A 17,187-nucleotide genomic window follows, 5' to 3' on the forward strand; every position below is an offset into this window, starting at 1 on the left:
GTATAGAAAAAACACATATTGTGCCGCTTAATATTTCGTTTCCCTCATGTATATACCTTATCGCTGTTAAAATAAGAAATCTTCACTTCTGCTATCTTTTTTTTTCAAACATTGATTAATAATCCGGCCGTCCGCAGATTGCTTACGCAGAATATACCGTACCGCCACCGTAAAATTAACGAATACTTAAATTTCCGCCTCTTCCGTTTCGGCAATAGCGAACCTTAATGTAAGTTTTTAAAAGGCAGCGCCAAAAATTGCTCTGAAAGGCCTGCAGTGCTTCGCGGCTACGCAGTTCCCATGTAAAAAAAAAAGAAAACTTTCTTTTTGAATCTGGAAAATCCGCACAGGCGCGCCAGCATAAACCTCAGTATCCTGCAAAGGCCATCCTTTTAAAGATCTTAACAACGTATGAATCTGAGGCAGAGAGAAATTAAGCGATAAACGTTCCTTTTAGACTTTCACTTTCTTGGCCGTCATTTAAAAAAAAATTATCTAATAATCTCTAATTTTAAGTTGAAATCACGCTAACATATGACTATGACTATTAACCTTTTTATGTGGAAAAAAAAGGAAGAATATGTTGTAAACGTATTTTAGCCTTGTTCCCGGAACTTTAATCACTCTGGCAACTTTTTAAGTAGTCTGTCTTTTTCTCGGTCGTATATTCCTCAAAATTCAAGAGGAAAGAGGAAGTGAAGAAGAAAGCCTAGAAAAAAAAAATAGGCATTAACACAAAAACGCACCTAAGGGACTGAGGAAAATCAAAAAAATGATAATTGCAGTTAGTAAATCTTCATAATCGACGCCCACTTATTCTTTCTTTATAGTACCGGGTAGGCGGGTAATTCATACGTAGCTGCTGCGGGAGAACTACTATGTATCATTCCCTGTTTATTTGTATGAATTATTATTTAATACGTACATTCTTGTAAGCCCTTCTTCAACAAAACAAACAAATAAAGCGAGAAAAAAGGGAACCACGAATTAAGATAATTAATCAAACAATAGATAGGAAAAGGAGATCGACGAGTAAGCGTAAGAATGATGGATATCAGCCCTACCTGTTATGGGTACATCGACGACGAGCAAGATCTAGCCCTTGTTTTCCAGGGCGTATTCAATGGAAATTTGAGATGCATCGAACGGAGGCCATATGATGCAGAAAAGGTTGAATTAGTCAACCCCGGAAACATTTTTGTTTTCAACGAAGAGAAATCCGGCATCAAAAGATGGACAGATGGTTTTTCTTGGTCTCCTTCAAGAATTTCAGGCAAATTTCTCGTATATAGAGAGTATAATAGGCTGGGTTCCACGCACGATCTACCGCTGCATAATGTACCTGAGTATAATATCTTCGAGAGGGCTCATAGGAAGTATTTTTATACTGGACTACTGAAAAAAACATTTTCTCTAAAATTCAATATGGATCCCACCGACAGCACTAAGCTGGAAACATTTCATCTTATTGCGTACTATACGGAAAAGGATATTCATCAAGGAAGTTTGAGGAGACCTTCAGAAAATCCTTTCTTCCATAAATTTCGACCTTCACAGAAACTATTAGATGCTTTACAAAAAGTTGCTGTAGGAAATGGCAGATCTAACCCGTCTAAAAATAATGAGAGAGGCAGAACCAAAGCTCATAATTATAAAACGCGCAGGTCTTTATCATCTTCTCCGAGCTATTGTGATCTCTTGAGCAATTATAACAACCATCCTGGAAATATTCCAGTTAGGACCGCAGTTCAGTTACCTTTAACCACCTTCAATAACGCTCCTCGAGAAATGCACCAACAGCAGCACCGACAACAGCAACAATATCTCTTACCCATAGATGAACAGAATAAATTACCTCTCCCGTATATGCAGCACCAGCCACAACCAATTGGTGTTTACAATCCTAACTATCAGCCTGGATTGAGACGTACGGTCTCACAACCTATGATTTTCTGCAATACATACAATACTCTCCCGCAACAACCTACTGCAGCACCTTATGAACGGCGTGGCGTGTCGCCTTCAGTGATATACTCCTCCAATACATTGAGCCCAATACCATACCAAAATATCGATCCATACTCTTCGAGGTCGGGTCCTGAATGCAATCACTCTAAGGCGCCTATCGCCCCAACAATGATGCCCCCAGTACACCATATACTTGTGCATGATTACCGACAACCAAAACCAGTCACAGATTCTATTAATCCTCCAAATGTAAACATAACCACCTCCACAACCAACAAGAACCTAGATGGCATTTATATTTTGCCAGCTCCTCGTATGAATCCCCCGGCTCAAACACAATACCAAATGATTCATGCGCCAGACAGCATGCAACATCCACCAACATTTAGTAAAAACAACACATCAAGCAATCCTAAATCCCACCAATACTCAAAGTAGAAGATCAGCATCCTTTCAATTGCTGAAAGGTTCACCTAAAGTACCGCTCATATTCCAAAAGGATTCTTCACTACATAGAAAGGGCAGCCAATTGTGTGTTTTTCAGAAAGGGTTTTAAAAAAACAGGAGGGTGCTTGTTCTTGTTGTTCCCTACCATCGATGGATTTCGAAAAACTATTTATAGGACCATCTGATTTTCACCTCCATCATTGTATCATATACTAACAAGCATATCCAAATTTGTAATTCTATCATGAAATTTCCAGAGAAAGAAACGCAAGGGAACTGAGAAATCAAACCTAAAAACGGTTCTTGGCATTGTTATGAAAAATGAATAAACCAGGGGGGCAAAACAATCGAGAACCCCAATCAAAACCATGTGAGATACCCACTTCGAAAGTTACTGATATTATAACTCTTGTGTCCTCTCTTCTAATACCTTACTTTCACCTTTCTCACGTAGTTAAAGTTGCAACAACACATTTTGTCCTCATCCAATTTCTTCTATAGAATATCCGTTTGCCTCCAGGAGTGAAGAAATGATAGCAGTAACACTGTGAAAGCGAGACTAAGAGAAACGACTTAAAGCTCGAAGACTTCTTGAGGATACGTTTATGTTTCTGTGGCTTCTTCTTCGCGGCGCGGTTCTCGCGTATAGGAATGTTCTAAGACAAGAAGGCATGAAGTTATGTTAACAGATTCTATATCTACTCGCTACGCATATATAAACGGATTCATCATTGAAACAATGGTACTTGTGGTAATGTGTACGACGATTTCAACCCGAATAAAAGCAAAAGTGCAAAAAAAAAACAAGAAGCGCTTAGCACTGTTGAATCATTTAGAACACTACTAATGCTGGTAATACACTCAAGAATGAAGAGTGGCTTACTCCATTGTTGATGCAAAAGTTGTAAATTTCACGAATTATTTAATGCGTTCCTTGCAACCTTCTATTTTGATGAACATCAGGAATTGAAACAAAAAAAAGGCTTCAATCTCAACGGAAAACGGGAAGAAAACTACACTCGATTATACTATATATGCCAAGAAGATTCTCCGACAGATTGTCTACTTAATTTCACATAATATATCTTGTTTTACTAGCTTATTATATAGCGTCGCATTTAATTCATGGCGCCATCACCCGCAGGGAATATAACGACAAGGCCGATACCACGGGAAAAATAGGGCGAGCGGAAATACTAAAAGAAAAATAAGCTTCCGAAATAAAACACCGACAATGAAGTTCTTGGCAAGGTTCGGTTATTTCCTCTACGTAACAAGAGGTATAATATCCGAGCGTACAGGGCTAAAAAATTAATACAAAGGTGTAAAAGAAGGACATGGATGGTCCCAATTTTGCACATCAAGGCGGGAGATCACAACGTACTACTGAATTGTATTCGTGCGCACGATGCAGAAAATTAAAGAAGAAGTGTGGTAAACAAATACCGACATGTGCAAACTGCGATAAAAATGGGGCACACTGTTCATATCCAGGTAGAGCCCCAAGACGTACCAAGAAGGAGTTAGCGGATGCTATGCTACGAGGGGAATATGTTCCAGTGAAAAGGAACAAGAAGGTAGGAAAAAGCCCATTGAGCACTAAGAGCATGCCAAACTCTTCTAGTCCGCTATCCGCAAATGGCGCTATAACTCCCGGGTTTTCGCCTTACGAAAACGATGATGCACATAAGATGAAACAGCTAAAACCGTCAGATCCAATAAATCTTGTCATGGGGGCAAGTCCAAATTCTAGCGAAGGTGTCTCATCGCTAATTTCGGTGCTAACATCGCTGAATGATAATTCTAATCCTTCTTCGCACTTATCCTCTAATGAAAATTCCATGATTCCTTCCCGATCATTGCCAGCTTCCGTGCAGCAAAGTTCGACAACTTCATCATTCGGAGGATATAACACGCCTTCACCACTAATTAGCAGTCATGTGCCTGCGAACGCCCAAGCCGTACCGCTACAAAACAACAATCGCAATACTAGCAACGGGGATAACGGCAGTAATGTTAACCACGATAATAACAATGGCAGTACCAACACACCGCAATTGAGTCTTACCCCATATGCAAACAATTCAGCCCCCAATGGGAAATTCGATTCTGTGCCGGTTGATGCATCCTCGATCGAATTTGAAACTATGTCCTGTTGCTTTAAAGGTGGTAGAACAACATCGTGGGTCAGAGAGGATGGCTCGTTCAAGTCAATTGATAGATCCTTACTGGACAGGTTCATTGCCGCATACTTCAAACACAATCACCGTCTATTTCCCATGATTGATAAAATAGCATTCCTAAATGACGCCGCGACAATTACTGATTTCGAAAGGTTATATGACAACAAAAACTACCCTGACAGCTTTGTTTTCAAAGTATACATGATCATGGCTATTGGTTGTACAACTTTACAGCGTGCTGGTATGGTTTCTCAGGACGAAGAGTGTCTGAGTGAACATTTGGCTTTTTTGGCCATGAAAAAATTTCGTAGTGTTATAATTTTACAAGATATCGAAACTGTACGATGCCTATTGTTGTTGGGTATTTATTCGTTTTTTGAGCCAAAGGGCTCCTCGTCATGGACAATTAGTGGTATCATCATGCGATTGACCATAGGATTAGGTTTAAATAGAGAGTTAACTGCCAAAAAACTCAAGAGCATGTCTGCTTTAGAAGCAGAGGCAAGATATAGAGTGTTTTGGAGTGCTTACTGCTTTGAAAGGCTAGTATGCACCTCGTTGGGCCGTATATCCGGGATCGACGACGAAGACATCACTGTGCCACTACCGAGGGCGTTGTATGTGGATGAAAGAGACGATTTAGAGATGACCAAGTTGATGATATCATTAAGGAAAATGGGCGGTCGCATTTATAAACAAGTCCACTCTGTAAGTGCAGGGCGACAAAAGTTAACCATCGAACAAAAGCAGGAAATCATAAGTGGATTACGCAAGGAGCTAGACGAAATTTATTCTCGAGAATCAGAAAGAAGGAAACTGAAAAAATCTCAAATGGATCAGGTGGAGAGGGAGAACAATTCTACTACAAATGTAATATCCTTCCATAGTTCTGAGATTTGGCTAGCAATGAGATACTCCCAGTTGCAAATCTTACTATACAGACCATCTGCATTGATGCCAAAACCGCCCATTGACTCACTATCCACTCTAGGAGAGTTTTGCTTGCAAGCCTGGAAACATACTTATACACTGTACAAGAAGCGGTTATTACCCTTGAACTGGATAACCCTTTTCAGAACATTAACCATTTGTAACACTATCTTATACTGTCTTTGCCAGTGGAGCATCGACCTCATTGAAAGTAAAATCGAAATTCAACAGTGTGTGGAAATACTAAGACATTTCGGTGAAAGATGGATTTTTGCTATGAGATGCGCGGATGTTTTCCAAAACATTAGCAACACAATTCTCGATATTAGTTTAAGCCATGGTAAAGTTCCTAATATGGACCAATTAACAAGAGAGTTATTTGGCGCCAGCGATTCATATCAAGACATATTAGACGAAAACAATGTTGACGTCTCTTGGGTTGATAAACTTGTATGACATATGTTCACCGAGTTTTGTCATGTCGTCATACTATACGGCAGCGGCTTGTTGCTGCCGTTTAATGAAACAGTTTTTTTCACGACAAGATTCTTCTATTGATTATTCACATATGTATTTTAATGAAAAATGAGTACTTTATAACACAACCCTAATGACAAATGAAAAAGTTGATTGCCATGAACTCTTAAAGCGATTTATGAGAACAATTAATTGATTATATATATATATCTTTGCAATTATGTCGTTTGTTGCAAGATGCTTCTGAAAGTAAGTAACTCTATAAGATAGATAATGCTACAAGACGCCAAACGCAAGTGAGTAAGAAATAAGAGCTGGCAGGTCTTCGCCGGAACACTATCATCAAAATCACTACAATTTAGCGGCTTAGCACAATACGCGTTTTCAACTTCCTACGCTAGCGATGACAAAATGTCTCCAAGAGGCGGAACTTGCGACGGATGCATGGAAATATCTTACGTAATGAACTTCCGTAATGAACTTCCGTAATTCAAGATCTCTTAGCATCTCTTGTTCAATCTTCAGACTCTACTAAGTGTTCTTACCAACCATTGGATGCTCATTACAAATGAATGAATATATTGCACGGAACGGAAGCGGCATGCTTTTTCCGTCTCGTGTGCTTAGTAAAGCAAAACGGAGTAGAATCGGTAAGAACTTCCTTTTTGGGTTGGAAAATCATTGCCATTGTTTGGACACCTTTCTTTTTCCGTATTGTTCGAGCACCGCGTTTCTTTTTGGGTACTTGATGAGGTAGCAGATTCCTGGAACGTGCTTTCTCTCGAGGTAACCTGCCTTGTTCCTCCTGGTGACTTTCTAAAATATAAAAGGAAAAGCATATCTCTAGTTTCGAGTTTTTTCTTCATACTTTATTTCCTTATGTTAAACGGTCCAGATATAGAATAAATCATCATATTAAGCTAAATATAGACGATAATATAGTATCGATAATGCCATTTGTTAAGGACTTTAAGCCACAAGCTTTGGGTGACACCAACTTATTCAAACCAATCAAAATTGGTAACAATGAACTTCTACACCGTGCTGTCATTCCTCCATTGACTAGAATGAGAGCCCAACATCCAGGTAATATTCCAAACAGAGACTGGGCCGTTGAATACTACGCTCAACGTGCTCAAAGACCAGGAACCTTGATTATCACTGAAGGTACCTTTCCCTCTCCACAATCTGGGGGTTACGACAATGCTCCAGGTATCTGGTCCGAAGAACAAATTAAAGAATGGACCAAGATTTTCAAGGCTATTCATGAGAATAAATCGTTCGCATGGGTCCAATTATGGGTTCTAGGTTGGGCTGCTTTCCCAGACACCCTTGCTAGGGATGGTTTGCGTTACGACTCCGCTTCTGACAACGTGTATATGAATGCAGAACAAGAAGAAAAGGCTAAGAAGGCTAACAACCCACAACACAGTATAACAAAGGATGAAATTAAGCAATACGTCAAAGAATACGTCCAAGCTGCCAAAAACTCCATTGCTGCTGGTGCCGATGGTGTTGAAATCCACAGCGCTAACGGTTACTTGTTGAACCAGTTCTTGGACCCACACTCCAATAACAGAACCGATGAGTATGGTGGATCCATCGAAAACAGAGCCCGTTTCACCTTGGAAGTGGTTGATGCAGTTGTCGATGCTATTGGCCCTGAAAAAGTCGGTTTGAGATTGTCTCCATATGGTGTCTTCAACAGTATGTCTGGTGGTGCTGAAACCGGTATTGTTGCTCAATATGCTTATGTCTTAGGTGAACTAGAAAGAAGAGCTAAAGCTGGCAAGCGTTTGGCTTTCGTCCATCTAGTTGAACCTCGTGTCACCAACCCATTTTTAACTGAAGGTGAAGGTGAATACAATGGAGGTAGCAACAAATTTGCTTATTCTATCTGGAAGGGCCCAATTATTAGAGCTGGTAACTTTGCTCTGCACCCAGAAGTTGTCAGAGAAGAGGTGAAGGATCCTAGAACATTGATCGGTTACGGTAGATTTTTTATCTCTAATCCAGATTTGGTTGATCGTTTGGAAAAAGGGTTACCATTAAACAAATATGACAGAGACACTTTCTACAAAATGTCAGCTGAGGGATACATTGACTACCCTACGTACGAAGAAGCTCTAAAACTCGGTTGGGACAAAAATTAATAGTGTTAACCGTACTTTGTAGCACCATTTCTTTTTCTTCTAATTTATATAATTAATGAATATATATATTTGGGATAAATAGCCTTTAATGAAATATTAACAGAACTTTTTTGCTTGGGCAGCAACAGATTTATATCTTTGTGGAAAGGAGTAAACTGGGCTTTCACTTTAGATCATTATTCACATAAACTTCTTTTAGAATATGTTTGAATGTAAATCCACAAAATGGAATCGGTCATTCTACATCATGAATATTAATTTACCTTCTTTCCTTTTATATGCTGTCATTCATCATCCTATTACATTATCAATCGTTGCATTTCAGCTTCCATTAATTTCGACGACTGTGTCCCAATCCTATGTCATCTTCTTACACCGCGTGTAATAATATAGTAGTAACATGACTACTAGTCACTATATGGTAGTTTATTTTTATCACAACAGATTGAAGTGTGCAGAGTTTATATCCCTGCGTTTTATATTGATTAGTAGCATAATGTAGGAAGTTGATATGAATCTGAGAGTGTGACCATATGGTGGTAGAAATGAGTTTAGGTACAATATTAAATGCGATGTCAAAATTCCAAAGTATACGCTCGCACCCACGCCCACTTTCTTCCAATATACTACGATATAAATTTATGTTACTATATGTGCGACAGTTTCTACTGCAGACGTGGATTGAGAACACGTAAAGTTTGTGCTGGGTAGAAATTGAAAGGATATCCCCTTAACGGCTGTGCTACCGTTTATGTTCGTCCTTATCCTCTCCTGTTAAACTGTTATAAAAATCGTTACATATCTTGCATTCTGTGACCAAGTATTTGTTGGCCTTAGATTTATATTAGGGCCATTGCAATTAAACTGGCTTCAGTTCTCAATGAACGAAGGATTTTTGGCACGCTAAAACTGGTGTGAAGGTATTGCACATTCAAATAGGCTCTTTTATTGATTTGTCTTGAAAGCTTTTGGAATAAGATCTAGAATAAGGACTACCCGAAAAAGAACAGGATACCCAGTAAAAACGCTATTGGGTACCTAGAGAAGCTGGTTTGTCACTGTCCACACAAAATGCCCTAATAACATTCTGAAAGGTTCTGACCGTACATCTTCGCCTGCGGTTGCATTGAGGTCGCCTCGGTCATAAAGTGAATATGCGACCCGATGGTTGCTCAAATGTTAAATGCAGGTAAAAAATAAGACCCCAGGAATTAAATAGTAAGATTTAATATATATATATATAACGGGCACAATTCGTTCATCAAACATGCAGCGGAGTTTCAAATTTGCTATAATATAGAACATGTTTAATTCAACCAATCGAAACGTACAGGCGCACACTATATTCAAGCAGTAAAACTACTATCTGAACATTGAGGTCGAATATATATATTATAGGCATAAAATCTCCTACCAAACTTGCATCAAACCTCTAAAATTACTATTATATATTCAACTTATTTAACGTGCCCAATGGAAATGCACTGGATAACCCTCGTTGCATTTATTGCTACATTCTTCAACCTAGCTGCTACCTCGATCAACAATAGTTCCCTCCCTGATGTTGATCTTACTAATCCTTTGAGATTCTTCACTAACATTCCAGCAGGACTTAATTTTAATGAAGTCATTTTTCTCGAAAGAAACGGATTCTATCTTGGTGGAATAGACTCTCCCTCAATCTACCACTTAATAAATGGTACAGCTGTGTATTTTGGGGATGTCAGAGATAATATCATGCCGGGTACAGTTGGCACTACTAGGAATGTTACAGATGTCGACTATGGCTCCTTACTGACAGAGTATGGTTATGAAGCTAATACAGATTATGTCTCGCGTTGGATCGCCACTCATGTAGTAATCTCTCCATTGAATGCTACAGAGTTTTTCCAAACACCCGTGCCAGTACCAGTGCCAGTGCCGATAACAATACTGCACCAACAGGTGAACTCAAAACTACATTAGTCAGGACCCGTTCAGCCCGTTAATCGTGGGAATCTCTGTACTGAGGGTCAACTAGTGTATGCGACTGTGATTCAGATAATACCTTAAGCGTCGAAACCTCATACCCCCTCATCTGGCTCGGGAGCCAGTATACTATATATATATATATATATATATATATATATATATAAATTCCTAAAATACTCTCACACAGAAGCACAATAATGAGTGACGCAAATGCAATTTATGACTAATTCATCACCAAAGAGAAATATGCAGCGTTAACTCTCAATCTAAGAATATGTAACAGATTTTAATCTCACGAACTAGCGACTTTAATTGTTGTACCTTATTCCTTAGTAACGTTAGTAGTGTCTAATATTTTACTAGACGGTGCCACGATTTCAGAGATGTTAGATCAAAATTCCTTTCTTAAGAACAAGGATATGGCAAAGTATGGTAAACAAGACGTACAAGAGTGTTAAAGATAATGCATAGAACACGCTCAGTGTAAGCAAGATTAGTACAACTGCTGATCTGGAGCCAAGACAACAAATATCACATCCCGTTTGTCATGTTAAAGATAGCTTATCATAAGTTAGCTGAGACACTCAACCTCATATAAAACAAAAACTGATTATTTTGGTGAAATAATGAATCTTAAAGCTTGATAGTATTTGTATTGAATTACTACTCACAAACTATTTAAAACATCAAGCCAAATATATGCGGAGCACAGAGAAATATTTGTGAATTATATCTTTTGTTGGAAAGACAAGCAACTATCCTAGCGACATTAGGATTGCCAAGACATCCGGTTTTATTCAGACCCTTACATCAGCAGCAGCACGTTCCATCTTTTCAAACTTCCTGCCAAACATTTATGAAGACATGAAACTCTAAAATGTCATCTATTTATAGTAGTCATATTACTATTATATTATTACATGCGGTGTAAGAAGATGACATAGGATTGGGACACAGTCATCGAACTTAATGGACGCTGAAGTGCAAGGATTGATAATGTAATGGGATAATGAAACATATAAAACGGAATGAGGAATAATCCTAATATTATCATGTAGAAATATCGATTCCATTTTGAGGATTCCTATATCCTCTAGGAGAACTTCTAGCATATTCTATATACCTAATATTATTGTCTTTGTGAACAATGGATTCCCACAAATTATCTCAAAATTCACAAATATCTCATTCTCGCATTCCAACAGTTATGTTACTCATTCTATTCGTTTGTTATGTGTGTTTTATGAACGTTTGGGATGACGTATTGTCATACTGACGTATCTTATTTTGAGATACAACATAGTTGTATTTTTAGCCTCCTTAGCTTAGTGGTAGAGCGTTGCACTTGTAATGCAAAGGTCGCTAGTTCAATTCTGGCAGGTGGCATTATACCGGTATTATTTTTTTTCCCTTTGTTCTTATTTCTCTATCATTTATAACTTTATGATTTTTTAAAGGTTGAATGGTCAATGTGAAAATTAAAACTAAAAACATATAGTTGACAAGTGAGAAAAAGAGCAAAAGGGAGAAAAGAAATTGTTAGAATAAAACCATGCTGTTAGAATTGATTTCTTATGCAGGAACCGTTTCAGGGTTTCTTTTTTTAACACTTTCAATTGCATCGGGTTTATACTACATTAGTGAACTTGTTGAAGAACACACAGAACCCACAAGACGGTTTCTCACAAGGGCTATTTATGGTATAATATTAATATTAATTCTGCTACTGTTACTAGACGGTTTCCCGTTCAAACTTACACTTTTTTCCATTGCATGTTACATAGTATATTACCAAAACTTAAAAAGTTTCCCATTTATTTCGTTAACCAGCCCAACTTTCCTATTAAGCTGCGTATGTGTGGTCTTGAATCACTACTTCTGGTTCAAATATTTTAATGATACGGAAGTTCCCCCACAGTTCAAATTTGATCCAAATTATATACCACGCAGACGTGCTAGTTTCGCTGAAGTAGCCTCATTTTTTGGTATATGCGTTTGGTTCATACCATTTGCCTTATTTGTTTCTCTGTCAGCTGGTGATTATGTGCTACCAACGACTAGTGAGCAACATATGGCTAAGAAAAATGATGACATCACAACGAACAACCAGCCAAAATTTCGTAAAAGGGCTGTTGGGTTAGCTCGTGTAGTCATCAACTCGGTAAGGAAGTACATCTACTCTCTAGCCCGTGTATTCGGTTATGAGATAGAACCTGACTTTGATAGATTGGCTGTTTAGGATTGCCTTTTTTTTTAACATGTAGTTAGTTTTTCTTTATTTGAATATTCTAAATAAGAAATATGTGTAATGCTCTGCCAACTATTTTGCACAGGAAAGAAAAATCACCAATACAATACTACTATATTTTACCCAAGTTAATACGGGAAAGTATATTTTCTTTTCCATATTTTTCTTTTTTATTGACGTTTGCATTTTTTAGAGCAACTAGTAAACAAAAAACCAGTCAGGCCCAGTAGATTAAGTATTGTCATTACATAGACAAAGGCAAGAGAAAGAGAGCATTTTCTTTCGGTCTCTAGTTATGTCTGTTAAAGAGCATAACGAAGAAGATATTATTGGTGATGAATTACAGAATTCGAGGCAACTCTCCATTGATTGCGACTCAGTTAAAATTTCACTAAGGAACACATATTGGACCAAAGACTATACAACAGGTATCAAATTATTCATAAAACATATGAAGAGAGAAAATGATTTGCTGATTAAAGACATCAAATTTTACAATGATTTTGTCAACAAATTTTGGAAACCAACATTGAACAATTTACAAAAAATGGAAGCAACCAATTCAATGAATAGCAGGCTGCTGGAAGTGATGAGCAAACAGTTTAATATAATATCAACAGAGCAAGTTGAAAGAGATTGTAAAATTCCATTGCAAGAACTAAGAGATCTTAATGAGAGCTTCCTTCGTGAGGCAGAAAACGATTTGTCATCTCGTTATTCAGCTTACATTAAGGATTTAGTCGCAGCTAAAGAGGCACTAATTGGATGTGAGAAAAGAGTTCAGTCTATATATAAATTGAAAAAAGCCAATACGCCAGTGGAAAATTCTTCCTCTGTTTTTGATAATGGAAAGGATAGTGCACCGTTAACCAGGTTGAACTTCGTATGCGAGTTTCCTTACACTTTAGACGAGAGGTTAAAATTTGAGGATTGCGACCAATTTATGTCATTTTTGCAAACCTTGAAGGGAAAAGTCATCCTGGAGAAAAGTGTCTTTTCCGTTCCAGGATTGTCAAATCAAAGTTTCCAAGGCAGGTCATTGATCAAAGAATTGAAAAAACTTGAACCCAGACTAAACCTGTCCTTATTTAATATCGATAGGATAGGTAACGAATTCATCCAACTGGGTATAATACAAGAATATTCCCTGAGTTTTTACTCTAGCAAAGTTTCTCAGTTTGACCAGGAAAAATACTATTACTGGAACAGTGAAGTCCTTGCTACGCAAGAGAGTAATGGTAATGCTGGAAACAGAAAAAAAAAATCGTATGGTGAGTTAACACACTCCGACAATGAACACGAAGAAAAGTCCAACGTTTCATCTATCAAAACATCTATATCCGATTGGATCCGCAAAGTTAGTCAACATGATAATGATGATTGCGATGCAGCGGGAAGTACAGATATGAATAAAAATGAGTGGAAGAGTTTAAAACAGCAACTTGAATCATCACAAGATATTTTTTTCTCCAAGTGTTGCCAGTTGGAATATTCTAAAGTGCAGTTGGAAAAAACCATTTATGATTATTGTAAAAATTACTCTAAAATGGAGGACGGAATCAAACGAGCTCTAGAATCATCAAACATGATGTTTCAACAAAAATGTGAAAAATTTACTGACTCACCTGTGTGTTCTCTACAAGAAGCACAACTGCCACAGGAAACTGCCAATGCGGATGTAAGAGGGTTTTTCCTCAGGGATAATGGCATACCCTTTCGCAGGTGGAATATCCTAGAAGCGAGTGATCCAGTCGACGCTTGCAAAGAAATCTCCATAAAAAGCGAAAAGTTTTTCTGTGGTAGTGAAATAAATAATGAACTGGCTGCTCTTGATACGTTAGGGGCAATAAAGATTATACTGCGGCAGATTGAAAAGGAACCAAATGCTAATAAAGTCATACAAAGTTGGCACAGGGATATTGATTTTGTAAGGGTTTCTAATTTGAAAAGAGACTTATTGGGGGAATTCAAAGGATCGAAAACTACCGAAAATACAAACTCTATAATCACTGCTCATTTTTTTGAAAACTCGCACAGCTATGTCACTAATGATCTCGTCGGACTGATAAAATTATGGCTGTTAGAGCTACCCGACAGCCTAATACCTTCAAACCACTACGATGACTTAATTAAGGCCGAAAAATCGCTAACATCCCTATGTGAACAGTTTCCGACGAGCTCCTTAAGGTTTCTACAAGAACTAGCAAACCATTTTCAATTGATCAATAGCAAATACTCACTTCCGCCGCAAACAATACAAGATTTGTTTAGAGACAACAGTGACATAGACATACCATTGGCCCATCACTTCGTAAGAAGAACAGGCTTACAGAACCCTATCGACATCAAAATCTTGTCACCAACATTATCTACATTTTTCATCAACGAAAGAACTGTAGAAACTTTGCAAACGTTGATCGCAAACAGGATCACGACGGCAACTACTGCGACACTCACTGAACCGCCGACGATAATTATAAAGGATACAACGGCACCTATACACTCTACCCCTAAGCCACCGCCAAACGACAAGGATGGCCATTTCATACCTCGGCCATTCAAGACTAGTTCTACTCCGACAACCCCAGAGAGACCTAAACGTAAGAGTGGTTTATTCCTTCCCATCAACGTCAACGATGTCCCTTCTACATAACTCCATGCATGCTACATAGTAACTACGTAAATCACCTGCTACCTCTCTGTTCTTTCGTCCCGCCTCGAGGTTGTGCTGCTTTTGTACCTATTGTGGCTGTCGGTGTTACATTACGGTGCCTCGGTGTTACGCGGTGCTTCGTCCTGGTGGTCCACGCGGCCTTGCGCTTTGGCCTTGGTGGGCTTCGAGGCTGTATTATATAAATGGGCCTGATGTTCGTTAAAAGCTGCAGTATTGTTCCTGAGCTTGTTTCTTTTTCAAAGGTTTCCTTTTTTCTTAGTGGGGTCCTTTCTTACATAATAAAGTAAATAGCCTGATACATATAAACCTGTATTGTTGCCATTACAGAAAAAAGCCACTTTCTATACAAAAACTACAATAAAATGTCTGCTGATTTCGGTTTGATTGGTTTGGCCGTCATGGGTCAAAATTTGATCTTGAACGCTGCTGACCACGGTTTCACTGTTTGTGCTTACAACAGAACTCAATCCAAGGTCGACCATTTCTTGGCCAATGAAGCTAAGGGCAAATCTATCATCGGTGCTACTTCCATTGAAGATTTCATCTCCAAATTGAAGAGACCTAGAAAGGTCATGCTTTTGGTTAAAGCTGGTGCTCCAGTTGACGCTTTGATCAACCAAATCGTCCCACTTTTGGAAAAGGGTGATATTATCATCGATGGTGGTAACTCTCACTTCCCAGATTCTAATAGACGTTACGAAGAATTGAAGAAGAAGGGTATTCTTTTCGTTGGTTCTGGTGTCTCCGGTGGTGAGGAAGGTGCCCGTTACGGTCCATCTTTGATGCCAGGTGGTTCTGAAGAAGCTTGGCCACATATTAAGAACATCTTCCAATCCATCTCTGCTAAATCCGACGGTGAACCATGTTGCGAATGGGTTGGCCCAGCCGGTGCTGGTCACTACGTCAAGATGGTTCACAACGGTATTGAATACGGTGATATGCAATTGATTTGTGAAGCTTATGACATCATGAAGAGATTGGGTGGGTTTACCGATAAGGAAATCAGTGACGTTTTTGCCAAATGGAACAATGGTGTCTTGGATTCCTTCTTGGTCGAAATTACCAGAGATATTTTGAAATTCGACGACGTCGACGGTAAGCCATTAGTTGAAAAAATCATGGATACTGCTGGTCAAAAGGGTACTGGTAAGTGGACTGCCATCAACGCCTTGGATTTGGGTATGCCAGTTACTTTGATTGGTGAAGCTGTCTTTGCCCGTTGTCTATCTGCTTTGAAGAACGAGAGAATTAGAGCCTCCAAGGTCTTACCAGGCCCAGAAGTTCCAAAAGACGCCGTCAAGGACAGAGAACAATTTGTCGATGATTTGGAACAAGCTTTGTATGCTTCCAAGATTATTTCTTACGCTCAAGGTTTCATGTTGATCCGTGAAGCTGCTGCTACTTATGGCTGGAAACTAAACAACCCTGCCATCGCTTTGATGTGGAGAGGTGGTTGTATCATTAGATCTGTTTTCTTGGGTCAAATCACAAAGGCCTACAGAGAAGAACCAGATTTGGAAAACTTGTTGTTCAACAAGTTCTTCGCTGATGCCGTCACCAAGGCTCAATCTGGTTGGAGAAAGTCAATTGCGTTGGCTACCACCTACGGTATCCCAACACCAGCCTTTTCCACCGCTTTGTCTTTCTACGATGGGTACAGATCTGAAAGATTGCCAGCCAACTTACTACAAGCTCAACGTGACTACTTTGGTGCTCACACTTTCAGAGTGTTGCCAGAATGTGCTTCTGACAACTTGCCAGTAGACAAGGATATCCATATCAACTGGACTGGCCACGGTGGTAATGTTTCTTCCTCTACATACCAAGCTTAAAGGAAATCTCCAACCTGGACATAAACCAAAAAAATTTAATGAAATAGATTAGTTATAGTAAAAGTAATCATAATAATAAATAGATAAATAAATCCAAATGCAATTATAAATAGTATATGAAGTTATGTGTTTTCTAAAATATTAAAGGTTTATAAACGGGGTCCCGAAACTATCTCCATTTCTTTTTTTTTTTTTACGTAAGGAAAGGCAAACAGGCGACACAAAATCATGAAGTCAGAAAATAAAATAAAAGTGAAAAATTTCACAATAGTGCCTATTATCATGATAGAAGTAGAGTAGAAAA

General features: G+C 38.6%; 7 protein-coding genes and 1 non-coding gene across 8 annotated transcripts, besides 3 other annotated features; all 8 read left to right on the plus strand.

Moving 5' to 3' along the window:
* Positions 1 to 1,044: 1,044 nt before the first annotated feature.
* On the plus strand, positions 1,045 to 2,406 carry ROF1 (Rof1p; the record flags this gene model as incomplete). Its single annotated transcript, NM_001179308.1, has 1 exon — positions 1,045 to 2,406. The coding sequence occupies one exon, from the start codon at positions 1,045 to 1,047 to the stop codon at positions 2,404 to 2,406; it is 1,362 nt and encodes a 453-aa protein (NP_012047.1).
* A 1,346-nt stretch (positions 2,407 to 3,752) lies between these two features.
* On the plus strand, positions 3,753 to 5,984 carry STB5 (Stb5p; the record flags this gene model as incomplete). The annotated part of the gene is made up of 1 exon (NM_001179309.3): positions 3,753 to 5,984. One exon carries the CDS (start codon positions 3,753 to 3,755, stop codon positions 5,982 to 5,984), a length of 2,232 nt encoding a protein of 743 aa, NP_012048.3.
* A 971-nt stretch (positions 5,985 to 6,955) lies between these two features.
* On the plus strand, positions 6,956 to 8,158 carry OYE2 (NADPH dehydrogenase; the record flags this gene model as incomplete). The annotated part of the gene is made up of 1 exon (NM_001179310.1): positions 6,956 to 8,158. One exon carries the CDS (start codon positions 6,956 to 6,958, stop codon positions 8,156 to 8,158), a length of 1,203 nt encoding a protein of 400 aa, NP_012049.1.
* Positions 8,159 to 8,373: 215 nt separating this feature from the next.
* Positions 8,374 to 8,601: a long terminal repeat (Ty1 LTR).
* Positions 8,602 to 9,631: 1,030 nt separating this feature from the next.
* YHR180W (uncharacterized protein) lies at positions 9,632 to 10,123 on the plus strand (the record flags this gene model as incomplete). The annotated part of the gene is made up of 1 exon (NM_001348842.1): positions 9,632 to 10,123. One exon carries the CDS (start codon positions 9,632 to 9,634, stop codon positions 10,121 to 10,123), a length of 492 nt encoding a protein of 163 aa, NP_001335743.1.
* Positions 10,124 to 11,002: 879 nt separating this feature from the next.
* Positions 11,003 to 11,317: a long terminal repeat (Ty1 LTR).
* A 20-nt stretch (positions 11,318 to 11,337) lies between these two features.
* Positions 11,338 to 11,429: a long terminal repeat (Ty3 LTR).
* A 14-nt stretch (positions 11,430 to 11,443) lies between these two features.
* On the plus strand, positions 11,444 to 11,515 carry YNCH0015W. The gene has a single exon. It is a non-coding gene; the product is annotated as a tRNA-Thr (tRNA).
* A 166-nt stretch (positions 11,516 to 11,681) lies between these two features.
* On the plus strand, positions 11,682 to 12,368 carry SVP26 (Svp26p; the record flags this gene model as incomplete). Its single annotated transcript, NM_001179312.3, has 1 exon — positions 11,682 to 12,368. The coding sequence occupies one exon, from the start codon at positions 11,682 to 11,684 to the stop codon at positions 12,366 to 12,368; it is 687 nt and encodes a 228-aa protein (NP_012051.3).
* A 304-nt stretch (positions 12,369 to 12,672) lies between these two features.
* On the plus strand, positions 12,673 to 15,030 carry RGD3 (Rgd3p; the record flags this gene model as incomplete). The annotated part of the gene is made up of 1 exon (NM_001179313.1): positions 12,673 to 15,030. One exon carries the CDS (start codon positions 12,673 to 12,675, stop codon positions 15,028 to 15,030), a length of 2,358 nt encoding a protein of 785 aa, NP_012052.1.
* A 383-nt stretch (positions 15,031 to 15,413) lies between these two features.
* Positions 15,414 to 16,883, plus strand: GND1 (phosphogluconate dehydrogenase (decarboxylating) GND1; the record flags this gene model as incomplete). Its single annotated transcript, NM_001179314.3, has 1 exon — positions 15,414 to 16,883. One exon carries the CDS (start codon positions 15,414 to 15,416, stop codon positions 16,881 to 16,883), a length of 1,470 nt encoding a protein of 489 aa, NP_012053.3.
* Positions 16,884 to 17,187: the final 304 nt, after the last annotated feature.

The sequence above is a fragment of the Saccharomyces cerevisiae genome, chromosome VIII, assembly GCF_000146045.2.
Source record: "Saccharomyces cerevisiae S288C chromosome VIII, complete sequence".
Classification (NCBI taxonomy): Eukaryota; Fungi; Ascomycota; class Saccharomycetes; order Saccharomycetales; family Saccharomycetaceae; genus Saccharomyces; species Saccharomyces cerevisiae.